The sequence below is a fragment of the Anopheles aquasalis genome, chromosome 2, assembly GCF_943734665.1.
Source record: "Anopheles aquasalis chromosome 2, idAnoAquaMG_Q_19, whole genome shotgun sequence".
Classification (NCBI taxonomy): Eukaryota; Metazoa; Arthropoda; class Insecta; order Diptera; family Culicidae; genus Anopheles; species Anopheles aquasalis.
Window position 1 is genome coordinate 12495001 of NC_064877.1, and position 12500 is coordinate 12507500.

The 12500-nt window shown below is 52.2% G+C and overlaps 1 protein-coding gene across 1 annotated transcript in view; it reads right to left on the reverse strand.

The window, feature by feature from the left end:
• LOC126572740 (homeobox protein homothorax) overlaps nucleotides 1-12500 on the reverse strand; it is a 162180-nt gene that overhangs the window by 3582 nt on the left and 146098 nt on the right. Inside the window, exons 10-14 of the mRNA XM_050232323.1 lie at nucleotides 12053-12201; nucleotides 6544-6620; nucleotides 3460-3518; nucleotides 1371-1846; nucleotides 1-889 (exon numbers count right to left, since the gene is read on the reverse strand). The exon at nucleotides 1-889 is cut by the window's left edge and continues 3582 nt beyond it. Of these exons, the coding sequence (XP_050088280.1) occupies nucleotides 1692-1846; nucleotides 3460-3518; nucleotides 6544-6620; nucleotides 12053-12201 (440 nt within the window). The 3' untranslated portion in view covers nucleotides 1-889; nucleotides 1371-1691. The remainder of the gene's footprint in view (nucleotides 890-1370; nucleotides 1847-3459; nucleotides 3519-6543; nucleotides 6621-12052; nucleotides 12202-12500) is intronic.

Here is a 12500-nt window from a genome sequence, read left to right on the forward strand (position 1 = left end):
ATGGTACGTCCTGTAGTCCAGATGATGAGCGCACGAAACAATGATGTTGATGACGAACGAGTTCGTGAGATGTTTCCGTGTTGTTGACCTTCAGTGCAGGCGAATGATTTGCATAAAACTAGTAACGTCTAAAAGCTACTACCGCACCGCACTCTCCACGTACTTCAGCTCGGTTCCTTGATCAGCCGAGCCAGAAGTCAGTTGCAGTTTGCGCTGGAGTGCCGGTTCGCTTTGTTCCGAGTATATGCATGCGTGTACGTGTGCTGTGTATGTGTGAATGAGTGAGTGGAGATGCAATGTTCGTGTTCTCATCATGTTAGGACATTCCGGTTGTTACACTGCCTTCCAAGACGGTCATCGAGAGTCCTGGTTGTCGGCCACGGGTTGCATCCCGATTCCCCGCTCCCGTTTTTTCCCCCTAGGATGCACTTGCGTTAAGATTGTTTGTGTCTCTGTCTGTGTTGCTTGTGTTGCTTTCCATTCCGTTTGCTTCTGCTACTCTTTGTTCGCTTTTCCGTTTTGTTTTTGGTTACTTCAAATGGCCACGTTTTGCTCAAAACGACGATGGATTTAAACCGTTTTGTTGCTGATGCTGCTGCTGCTGCTGCCTCCACTCGTCCTGCGGTACCGATCACCGCGTGGGCACCAACTCCACACGATTGCAGCTGCGGTTTGGGGCTGTTTGTGCGCTTGTTCAGCGACCGAAAGGAAGGATGCTGGGAACCGTCGTCGTCGTCGTCGTCGTCGTGATCACGTGCAGGTGGTGAGTTTGCGATAACGCGATTGCACGTCTTTCGTCTTCAAACACAAACCCAGCACAGGAGTCCCATCCGCTGGTGGCAATACCATCACCATCCTCCTCCTCCACACCACCGTCATCGTGGCTTATCTGGAAAAGTGAAGGAAAGAGCACGAAATTAGATTCGGATTGCAAACGATAAATGGCGACCGAGGGGATGATTTATCACCCGGGCCCAGGGTTTTCGGGGAGGGTGGCGTGAGGTGGTTTTGGGCGGGGAAGATGACACTTTTCCTCCCCTTTCCCTCAATGAAGTTAAAAGTGAGTGTGAGGTGCACGCGCACGCTTAGCTATGTAAATGAGAGGACTGAAATACTGGGCCAGGATTCCATCTTATCTCGCTCAAGCATAACCCCTCGTCTATTGTGCATGATTACTGTTTTTTGTTGTTGTTGTTGTTACTGTTGTTTTGTGGAAATAAATCAACGACAGGTCATTACCGGTGGCAAAACGTAAAATAAACTAAAATTCCCGCGGCCACTTGGAATTTCTGTCACATTTTCCTGCGCCAACTTGGATATCCTTACAAAACTATCCCCCAAAGTTCATTCATGGGCTGTCCATGGCCTACCTTGCGACGATGAGCTCCCCACGGTTCGCGACCATGTCGAGGGACGCGCGCGAACCAAGATTCGAGCGTCCGCTCTACATGGCCACTTAACCACGCTGTGGTCTTCCTTTGTTACTGCTGCTTCGGTGCTCTCTTCAAGGAGAGGAAGATGATGATTGTTTGGTGTGAATTGCATTCCCTGTTTCCGTTGCCCTTCGGTGTTCCCCGGTTGCCCGCGCCTTCGGTTCCGAGGACTCGTGGAGTTGCAGCATGAACCACTCCTTTCCCTTCGCTCCTTTCTGCCTTCAGCACCCCGTACTCCGTGCGTCCTTACGAGACGGTTTACAGATGGTGCGGATAGTACTCGGCCGGTGGGTAGTGGTAGCCCTGGTGGAAGGCCGGATCGCCCGGTGCCCGGTGCATCATCTGTGCCTGGCCGTCCATCATGTAGCTCATCGCGTCCGGATAGCCGGCCGACGGTCCCGGGTGGGTGTACACTGAAATCGGAGAATATACTGGTCAAATAGAAGAGAGAAGAGAGAGAAGAGAGAAAGAGAGAGAGAGAGAGATAGAGAGCAAGAGAAAAACGAACGTTCAGTTAACTGGTCAACGACAGGGGAGCGTTTGGGGTGGTGAGGTGAGTGTCAGTGAGTGAGTGAGGTGGTCAGCATGGGTGGAATGTGTGAGGCCAGCAGTAAAGACTTGTTATCTTTTCGCAGAGAAAGACCAACACCAGAGGAAGGATGCCCCGTAACGCATAACTTGTTCTAGTATTCGCGATTCGTTGTTTTGGGTTGTTTGTGGAATGAAATGGAACAAGCGGGACTAATGGAATCGAACGGAGTCGATCGATCGGTGATGGATGGACTTTTGGAATGAAGGAACCAAAACGGGACGCGTTTGAAACTGGTGTGAATCAATTGCTGTCACGCCAATTTAAACTGAGGAATTTGGGCTACATTCCGGCCATCAGGACCATGGGTCTGGAATGTGCGAAGGCTATTAAGGCCATTTGGATTGTAGTATTCCGTCTATCGCAGTGGATTCGCGCTAAGCAAGGACTTGCGCCGTCAGTAGGAGTTGTTTGAAATTAAATTCCAACATTCGTTGGTCCTATGGAAGACCGTCAGTGAAGCATTCGTTTTTGTTTACCAGGGAAGAGATGGTGGGGGGGGGGGGGGGGGATGATGATAATGGGGATGGCTGATGGTCTAAACTAAGCTAAGCTACCAATTTTAAAACCGGCACCGAACGGTGGTTAATGGTCATAATTCCTAAATACTTTACGATACGCTACTGGCCAGGATGTGGAGCAGGATAAGAGGAAGTGGCAGGGGATGGGAGGAGGTCGGGTGGTGCTATAATTAACCTCCAGCCTCCGAACACCACGGAAGACGAAATGTTTCGCGATTGCTTTATTGTAGCATCAACGCTTCTGCCACCGGAGCGGACGCCGGAGGACGAAGGGTGGCTTATCTTCCAGCACTTTCCGCGCTGCTCCACACCTCGAGGTCCATGTTTTCCACCGAACGGCCTGCGTGTCAAAGCGTTCAAGCCCCACGGCTCTTCTTTTGGCTTTTGTTATCGCTTCGCTCGAGCGCACCGAGCGGGGTTTTCGCGGTTTTCCGGGCACACCCGGGGTGGGGTGGGGTGGAGTTGGGAGGTAAGTTGGGAAATTACATTTTCCCCGCGGTTAGCACCGACCGCCTCACTCGCTGGCAGGGGCTACCATTCATTAGCCCCGTGATGTGATGCGGCCCTGGTGAAGTCGCGCGATAAAATTACGGTTCCGCGCGCGCCTTGGACACCAACGGAGGAACAGAGATTAGGGAATGGGAAGAGGAGGAAGAGGGAGGGAATGAGGTGGCGCGGGGGGGGGGGGGGGGTTAGGTTTGCTCACGCTCTGCGCGCAACGCAACGCGACCAAATACAATACACATTAACAACCATTAGCTACGCTACGGTGGATAAGAAGGATAAGGGCGAATCCTTCCACTTCCGGTGGTGTGTGAGAGCGAGAGAGAGAGAGAGCGAGTGAGCGAGAGAGGGGCAGCGGTGAATGAAGAGGACGAGCTGTGACGCTGTGGCTCGGGCTCTGGCTACTACTAACCTGCTCGGTTGGACTGATCTATCATGGGCTGCACTATTCTGCGCCTCGCGTTGATAAACCTGCGGAATGGAGAAGAGAAAAAGAAGAAGAAGAAGAAAACAAGACATGAGTGTGATGTTCGTTGGGGTTGAGACACGTGGAAAGGATACGCCAGTCTGCGTGACCGTGCCACACGACACCGAGGACACGAGATGGCAATGGCGGATCCTTGTCGCCATCCCCATGGCCATGGCCACGGGTGGATGAAAATGGAACAAACACATTAATCAAGTGAAGTGAAATGATTAGAGTGAACTCCACGAAAAGGGGATGAAGGGATGAAGCATATCGTTCGAAGACCGCCCTGGTTCTGGTCCTGGTCGTCGTCGTCGTCGTCGGATCCTGCGATTCGGTGATAAAACATTCAAACAGCGACAGCGACCCGGGACACAAACAAACACACAGACCCGTTCCGTCCTCGCTGGAAGATTGTCAGGACTGTCAGTTCAGGATTTTTCCGGGCTCGTGCCCACGATGCGGCCAACACACGGAGGACACAACGACAGCCAAGATGTGTTAGATAAAAATCTGTAATTTCCACAACCCCTGGGATGGAGAGGGTGGCCCGCGGGGCCCGCGGGGGGGGTCACAGTAGAAAATTCCGAATTCCGAATTACATGCCCCCGTCCCAACCTCCCGGACCGAAGAAGATCCTTCCAGGGGGGCACTATCGGGGCCAGGAATCTGGAAGGAACGTGCCGCCACGTGGGTTTCGGTTCGGGCTTCTTGTCTCCTAAGCTTACGCTTCGGTCCCCCCTCTCTCTCCCCGCCGAAACGGATCGAAACGGAACGGATTCTCGGCATTCAGCGAGCGACGGAGGAGAGAAGGGAGCCCACGCCGAGGTGGAAGAGGAAGCCGGATAAAAAGGGAAAAAGGGAAAAAGAAGGAAAGAAAGAGAGACAGAGAGTGCGCCCGGATTCTCCGGATTGGATTGCGCTACACAGTTTATTTGATTTATGGAAATTAAACAATAATAAATCACCTCATCTAGTGATTGTGAAAGTTTCGGCCTTGGCCACATTGGACCCGGGGAGAGCGGAGAGGGGAATCCCTTTTTCCCTTCCTTAGGGTGGCGCTTGGGAAGGCGACTCTTCGCCGAGCTACTACCGAGCTAGAGCTGCTTCCGGTTGCCGTTTTCCCTCGGATTTCCTTCGGGCCCCGAGAAGCAACCTAAAGGGTCTGGAGAGAAGGGGATTCCATTTTTGTTTCTCGGATATTTGTTTGTGCATCCAGACCGTTCTCTCTCTCTCGCTCGCTCTGTTTCGATCGCGTAAGTTAAACATGAAAATTGCTTTCCAGCAAACATCCAGCAGCAAGGGTGACATGATGTGGATGGTGGGATGCCGAAACGGGGATCTGACCAGGGTGTGTCTGTGTGCATGACCCAGTGCGAAGAGTGGAAAAGCGACTCGGTTTCACCCCCTCCCCTTCCAGCAGCTCCATTCATTCCCCGGGAAAAAGGTTTGAAACACGGATCGGAAATGTATATTTGTTTGTTTCGGTTGCGACTCTTTTCTCTGCAGCTGACGACGATGGAAAGAAAGAGTTACAGAGTCCCCCGGATGGGCCATTAGGAGCACATGAGTGTAACACAGCGGCTGTCAAGATGGCGGCCGCCTCCAGCCACGGCCAGCTCATACGCTTCCAGAAATAGAGTTTATGTCGAGAAAAGTGTCAAGAACGAAACATGATGGTGGCCCTATACTTTAGAGCAAGAGCTAGTTGGGTTGCTGCCCACGGTGACGGTCACGGAAAGCGCTGCGGATGTTGCGCCGGATTCTGCGGAACATAAAGACCGGAATACCCGGTCCCGGTGTGTTGCTGCATTGTGAGCATTCCATCACGGAAAGTGGATGATTTAAATAGCTTCCAATGGATCAGCACTTCAACGAGAGGAGACGAGCAACAAACGGTGTACGTCGATGCGATCCCATCCCTGGAGTACCTCTGGTGACTCATCGCGAGCTTCCAGCTTCCAGGTAACATGATCGAAAATTTTGCAGCATCAAAAGTTGATGCAGATAAACGTTTAAAAAATCCTTTAAATGCTCGCGAAAGAATTCTCGATCTCGATAGAAGCGACACAGTTCAAGGTCCAGGATTCGCAGGAACTCAAACACCGTCCGTAAACGCCTTAAAAAAACGGAACGTAAATCAGCGCCTGCTGCAAGCGCACGTCAACATCTCACGGACCTCCCGAATCTTCTGTTCGCTTCCGTGTGCGCGTTTGAAGTGTTGTTTGGTTCACGAACGGCCACTTGGCTGCCCTGGTAGTAGATCCTCCTTCAACTCCTCCCCCCAGGGGTTCTCTTTCGTGACACATTTTACCTGTCAAATCGTCCACTCCCGTCGACCTGACGTTTCTCTTCCTCCTTCCCTCCCCCGGGGACTGACGGTGCTCAAGAACAGGCAACCAGGCACCGGTTCAATCCCCTTGGCATCGTATTCGCTGAGCGTGCACTCAATAGCACACGAAGCTAATCAAACACTGGCGTCACACGGCGTGGGGAAGGGGAAAAAGTTGGAAGCATATTTTCGAAATTTTCCGACATCTCGCAACTCTCGGGAAAGTCCGATGTCGAAGTGGCGCTAGGGGAAAAAAGGGGTCAGGGGCGGTGGATGAAGTGTTTGAAGAACATTTAGTACAGAAAAAGGGCTACACAATCGAACAATTAAACTCTCTTTTGCTCGTTCGCATTCGTATCCCTGAAACGAGGGTCCCGGGAATCCTATAGAAAAGGGTTCGAGAGTTGCTGGCAGTAGGTGCCACGGCCACGGCCGCATACGCATGTCGTATGCCCGCATATGTGGCTTCCATCGAGTGGTGGTGTTTGTTGGTATTAGAACGGAAGGCTTAGGGTCCAGAATCCCGTCGGCACAAGGGGTTGATTTGCCTACGACGACGACGACGACGACGACTCTGGTGGTGATGGCTCGGATTGACTGGTACCGGACCGGCCGACCGACATGGTGCGTTCCGGCCACCGTTAATTCCCCAGCGACAACCGGAGCTCTATAGCTGCCGCGCGGAGTGGAACACTTACCAGTTATTAACTTGCAGTATCGTCAGTCCCGTGTCTTGTGCTAGTTGCTTCTTCTGGTCCTCCGATGGGTAGGGATGCTGTGGAGAGAGGTGGAGAGAAAAGCAGAAGAAAGAAGGCGTGTGTGAGTGGGTCGAAGGGTTAGAACAACAAAATTAGACATTAAAATCTCGCCCATAAGCGAATGGGTGCCCCGGGGTGCGTAAAGCATTTTGCCAGCAATCAGCCAGCCCGCTCAAGTACCACTTGTCGTCGGTGTCGGGCGCATATGCACACCCCCATGCCCCACACACCAAAGGCCGACGGGGAAACCCCTTTTTTTGCTGGTCCCCGGAGAGGAAGGAAAGCTAGCAAAAAGAAAAATCTCGGCCTCAAGAGAGGGCGGGGGTTAAGTGTTGTTCGGGAAATTGAACTTCCATTTGGTGTGGACGAGCAAACGAGACCCCGGAACGTCGTTCGCCGATCGGGGAGATTGTCTTTTAATTGAAATCTGGTACTAATTTCGAGCGCGTGGAGTTCCCGTACTGTGTGAAAGGGCTGGAAGTACCCTCTTGGTGGATTCGAGTCGAGTTCGAGATAATTTTTCGTTATTTGTTCTCGATTGGTGGTTTGTTCAAGGGTTTTGTTTACGTTGGACCCGCTTTATCGGTGCGTGAATGTATATGTAGTCATCGGTAATTTGTGAATTGCTTTCTCTCCTGTTCACGTATTACAATGCGTGCTCTGTTTCCAAATTGTTCCAATTCAAATGATAGTTTTTCCTAAATTTTATATCGTAATTTTTGTTTTCTCCAATACTCAATTGTGTCTTTTCATACAACAGCAACCACTAAGCAGGCTGCAGTTTGACAAGTTGCACCACAAAAGCTGAGCAACCATTTTCTGCCCATCTAGTACACATTGCGTATAACTATTAATTTTATTGCCAGTCTGTTCGTGTCTTCTGGCATTTCTTTATCCTAAAGTGAAATAATCATATTTAAATCGTGATCATCGTTCACCTTTAGACAAATTAAATCAATTTGCCGTCCGGTAAAGGCAAGTATGGTCCTCTTGTCGCAACATTTCCATCTTGATCATCGACAGAAATTACTCAAATCCCTTTCACCAATTTCAGGGCAACCATCCGTAGCCACTATATTCTGTGGACTGTATTTCTCCAGTGGAAAATCGAAAAACTTCCCAAAAAATCCTCGGCCGAAAACAGCAGTACGCTACGCACGATCAGATAAGAGCGCCGTCCAATACCATCCGTTCCGTTCAACCCAGTGTTTCAGCTGAATCTTCATATCGCAAACCCACATCCGACTGGCCGGCGCTCACTTATGATTGACATAATTTTGCGGAACATTGTTTTTTGGAGTGGATTTTGTTTTCGTGGCCAACAGACAGCCACGCATCGGATTGCATTACATCATGCAGCAACCAGATCGCGCTGGTGTGGGAAGTTCGATCGATCCAGTGTGCACTGCATGCAGCACCAGCAGCCGCAGCAACACTCCAACAGCAATCGCTGCGACAACAACGCAGGTAACGCGCACCCACTACCTTGCTTCATCTCAAAAGAAGAAGAAAAAAAACAGAAAAAGAAAGAAGCGGTCGGCACATACAAGGGGCCAACACAACAAAGAACACGGCATTTACATCGCGTAACGCCAACCTGCACCGTGCCAGAGATCCGGGATTCGCGGGATCCTGCCGAGTGCAGAGTCCGGTGCAGTGCGATGCAGACGGCTTGTGGTTTGTGCAACGAGCGAGGGAGGTGCAATGATGATGGAACCGTGCGTCGGTCGCGCGCGCTCGCTCGCTCGCTTCCCAACCATCCCCTCACACCCTTCCCCGCCAAAAATCCCAAAAAAGAAAAGAGAATTATCTTATCCTCCGAGCGGGGTCCACGTGAATGTCAATACGGACTGACAAATATTTTTAGACATTTATATTTATGTAATGCAAATTATTGCCCATGTATATGCATATAAAATGCGAAAATCTGCTCTTAAATCAGTCGCTCGCCTGTGCCCCGCTCCAGCCCCCCTTTTTGAACGTTCCACACCGTCAGTGGCACCGGGTGTACCGCGAGGAACGTGGTGCTGCTGCTGCTGCTGCTGCTGCTGCTGCTTGGAGGAAGCTTCATTGATATTCCATGGCGAAATGCATAAAATGTGGCTTCAGCCGAAGCCGTGTGCCGGGGTTTTCTTCTGCGTCGCCTGCGTCGTCTGCGTTTGTAGAGCTGTGTGCTGATGGCCACGGGAGTGCACGTACCGGGCCCGGCTGACGTTCGCATACGTGTCCTGCCTTCCTGCTGCGGGCTGCAAATCCGGATCAGCTCAACCGCCGCGATGACTCTCACTCGCTTGCACTCTGCGATCTCTCTCGTTCTCTCTCTCTCTCTTCCTTTCCTGGAAGCTTTTACGGTCGTTAATCGTTCCGCGAGAGTGCGAGAGAGAGAGAGATGGGTCCATTCGAACACGTCCGTCACGAGGTCCCAGTACGCCCCCATTAGCCTCACTAGGTCCCGCGGGCAAGTGGCACGGGTGTCGTGTTTTGTACTTGCTGCCGGTACGCAACTACTGCAGCCCTTTGGCCCAAGATCGGGCCAAGAGCCGCCAGCAATGATGCATTTACCATGAGGCCTTCGAGAGCCTCCGATCACCTCGGATGGATGGCAGAGGGCCCCCCAATGCCAATGCAATTGACAATTGCATTTTCCTGGTGCATCGTGAGTGATCGATCGATCTCGGTCGCGGTCCCTGTAACGGTCCGGATCGATCAATCGATTGATCGAGAAACGATTGATCTCCCTGTGGATCGATTGAATGCGTTCGCCATGCGGTGCAACCTTGGCGCTCTGTTTGCGTCGCGCCGGCCTCAGGTTACGGCAACGAGGACAGACAGAGTGCGAACGAGGAAACGAATGGCCGCCGACTATCACCACATTTGCCAGGTCTTGCTCCTCCTCCTCCTCCTCCTCCTCCTCCCTTTGCTTGTTCTGCTCCACGGCCACATTGATGGCCGCAATGGCGAGATCCGATCGAGGGATTAATGTCAAATGTTTCAATTTAATGTAAAGTAGTAAAAATTAGGGGAGAAGAAACGGAGAAGGAAGGCAGAAAGAAGAGGAAAACAAACGGGGGGAGGAACCCAAAACAAACCATTCCCCCCCCTCCTGGCGCACCGACTCCAGTGATCGAAACTGCGAACTCGGCGATCGGATCGTATCGGATCGGTTATGTTCCGGCAATGAAAATGCAATAAAAACCGGCGTTGACCGGCGTGGAGCGCCCCACAGACGCAGCATGAAGGCGGTGAGGCAATGGGGAGGGAAATATGTGTTTTTACGATCCCGTTTGATGATCATTAGGTTCGCACAAGGGAAAGGGGTCCGGGGGAGGGGTTTGGTCTCCTCGATCACCGACGATACACAGATGCGCCGAAACCTGGGGACCGAACCGTTTTTTTTTTCAGATGACAGAGGGGACGAGACGGACGGATCGAGAACCGATCGATCGAACACCGTATCATCAAGTTGTCGTGGAGGTCGGATCGAAGTCGATCGTCATCAAAAACGGAACCGTGCGCGTCCGAAGCTCGAGAAGGATCCCGGGCGCGCCCTCTCTCTCTCTCTCTCTCACTCGCTCTCGCGGTCTCATCATCAGGTTCATCGAATGTTCTGTCCCCCCGGACCGGCCGGCCGGCTGGCTGGCCGGCTGACAGACTGTCCGGTCGCTTCTAGAACGCACGGCGCCGCCGTCGCCGCCACGAGGGATGAAATTTATTGCACTTTTACGACTCTTAAGTTATGAGCCAAATGATTTATTTAACAGCCGAGAGCAGAGCAGGAGCAGAAGAGAGAGAGTGAGAGCGAGAGAGCGATCGCGAGTCAGTCAGCTGGTCCTCATGGGGGCCCCTCACGGGGGCCCCCGACCTCCAAGGAGGGCGGAACAACAGAAAAACGGGCCGCAAAACACAACAAAACGGGGAAAGATACTTGGCATACCGAACGATTTAATTAGCGACGGTGCGCTGCGAGCGAGGATGGTACAAGCTCCCCCTTTCCCCGAAGATGCGAAGGAATGGTCACTCAGGCAGGGAGGAAGGGCGCAGCTTGCAGGGGGGGGGGGGGGGGGGGTTCCGGACCGGGACGTCAGTGTCCTATTACCGAAGCAAAGTGTGAACAAAATGCCTGATAGATGAGATGTGTGCTGCGTTGGAATAAATTTGCATTATTGCATTAAATGCCCCCCTTCCTCCTCCTCCCTCTATCCCCCGTTCCCCCTCACACCCCGCCGTTCTCCATTGATTTCTTGTGGCCTTGGACGACCCTTCTACGAACGGTTCGGGTTGATCTCGAACAAAGTCGAAGTCTCGTGGCTATGCAATGACTGCGATGACGATGACGAAGGGCGATTGACGGATTTGCCGATTGGCTAGTGCAGTCCGGATGGTTCTAGGCCAACCGAGGATCGTCTGCGGATACGAGGACGCGTATCGAATTACGCGTCGGAAAGGGGGCCACGCGGTCACAACCATTTGCACCGCGCGTAAGACGCAACAGTCTAGCGGTCGTCGTCGTGGTCGTCGTTGTTGGCCATCGGCATCGATTACGATTATCGATTGGCGCCACGGTCTACGTCTACGGTTCAATACCACCTCAGTGCGTTCCGCTCTCTGGGCCTGGGTGCATTTAGAAAATTACATTTTTCAATCCAACGCCAAGAATGTTCCCCTTTTTCCGAGCGGTGCTGGAAGGAATCGGAACCGAAACCGGTCACGGGTCAATGGTGGCCACACATTTATAACTGTCAACTGTGACCGACCGGCCGGCCGGCCGGCTGGCTGGACGCATCAAAGAAATTGAAACGCATCATCATCATCATCGTTGCCATCATGGTTGAGCGCCAGGAATCAATCCATTTCCCCGCGGTGGTGGTGGGTGGAAGCGGCTGGCAAGGTAGCAACGACGAGAAGGCGGTCATGATCCGTTGTTAACATGATGCTGGTGCGTCGGGCGGGGGTGGATAACATTTATCTCACGTCACGCCACGTCCTCCTTCAAATACAAGGAGAAGAAGAGCCGCCTTCATTTCTCGCTCGCTCGCTCGCTCGTTGGTATCGATCTCCAGCTCGGTCCAGAAGGTCGTTATCGGGATGCTTCAATTATGGTGGCGGCATTGGCATGGCATAGAGTATGTGTCGTGTTTTTGGCGAAGCAAAAAATAAAACTGACATGAAGGACCTTAAAGAGCGCCAACGAATAATCGCAAAAACCGAAAGCAAAAGGAGAAGACAACGTCGGACAACACCGCAACCTGGCGTAGGCAGCGTAGGTGATGCCCCCAAAAGCCTGTAGTGCTTCTCCTCCCCACCATTAGAAAGAGAGACTTTTCTTTTGACTTTTTCCCGCCTTTCAGTTTTTTATTGTTGTTGTTGCTCTAGCACTGGATCGGTTGGATCGAACGGAATAGCACGAACGGCACGGAACGGAACACAATGGTGGTGATGATGGACTTACCGTTAGGTGTTGGAACAGCCACGCCCGCAGAATGTTGGTGGCAACCTTCGGGAAGATCCCCCGCTTCTTTTGGTTTTTCTTGCCGCTCGTATCGTCGTCCTCCTCGCCCGTACCCTCGCCACTGCCGATGCTCGTATTGCTGGCATCACCTGAAACGATAAACAGAGAGAGAGAGAGAGAGATGGTGAGAGAGAGTCATCGATGGGTTGGTGGTTGGTATTGTCGGCTGTTTTTTTTTTAATGGTCACATCATCACCATCATTGCCGTTGTCATTGAGAGCACTTTTTGCGCACTCGTACCACGCGACAAGACGCGCCCAATGTAGAGCAGACCCCGGACGCTGAACGCTGGCACACGCCAAGGGCTTGAGAATGTCGAATTCCGGGCGTGCCGGAAATGTACTCGATGCCAGTGGGACCTTTCTAGTTGCTAGAACGCCCTCAGACG